Raw genomic sequence first — 931 nt, forward strand, 5'->3', positions numbered from 1 at the left:
CCCATCACAATCACACTTATTGTTGAAACACGTATAACATAGATTTATGAACCATACAAAAAATAATCACATGAAATGGCTTAATTTAATTAATCAGGCAATTTTAATTAATTAATGGGAAGGCTACGGAGCACGACAGTCTCGACGGTCAAGCCGGGGCCGAAGCCGAAGAGGACGCCCCAGTCAAGGCCTTCGCCGGTGGTGGACTTGGCTTCCTCCGCCGACTTCTTCCTCATCTCATCCAATATGAAGAGCACAGATGCGCTTGACATGTTTCCGTACTCTTTGAGCATCTCGCGAGTGGCCCTCAGCTTCTCCTTCTTCAGCCCCACTGTCGCCTCCACCTGGTCGAGAATCGCCGGCCCTCCCGGGTGCGCCACCCAGAATATCGAATTCCAGTCGCTGATCCCGAGGGGAGTGAACGCCTCCTCCAAACTCTTCCCTATGTTCTTCGATATCAGCATTGGCACGTCCTTGAGGAGATGAAACGTCAGCCCTACTTCCCTCAAATGCCCGTCGATCGCGCCCTCTGAGTCCGGAAGGATCGTCTGGGCCGCCGACACCAGCTCGAAGAGCGGCCTTTCGATAGCCAAGTCCGGTTCCGCGCCGACAATGACTGCGGCGGCGCCATCGCCGAACAAGGCCTGGCCCACCATGGAGTCCAGGTGGAGTTCGGAGGGCCCGCGGAACGTGACAGCAGTGATCTCAGAGCAGACGACAAGAACGCGAGCGCCCTTGTTGTTCTCGGCCATGTCCTTGGCGAGACGGAGGACGGCGCCGCCGGCGAAGCAGCCTTGTTGGTACATCATGAAGCGCCTGACGGAGGGCCGGAGGCCGAGGAGCTTTAGGAGCTGGTAGTCGGCGCCGGGCATGTCGACGCCGGAGGTGGTGCAGACGATGAGGTGGGTGATCTTTGACTTGGGCTGGCCCC

The 931-nt window shown here is 57.4% G+C and overlaps 1 protein-coding gene across 1 annotated transcript; it reads right to left on the minus strand.

Annotated features, from left to right (window-relative positions):
• Positions 1 to 6: 6 nt before the first annotated feature.
• Positions 7 to 931, minus strand: LOC112094960 (chalcone synthase 2-like; the record flags this gene model as incomplete). The annotated part of the gene is given in 1 exon segment (XM_024176658.1): positions 7 to 931. A coding segment is annotated over 1 exon segment (824 nt), but the record flags the coding sequence as incomplete, so codon positions are not given.

This window comes from Morus notabilis, unplaced genomic scaffold (genome assembly GCF_000414095.1).
Source record: "Morus notabilis unplaced genomic scaffold, ASM41409v2 C11345538, whole genome shotgun sequence".
NCBI lineage: Eukaryota > Viridiplantae > Streptophyta > Magnoliopsida > Rosales > Moraceae > Morus > Morus notabilis.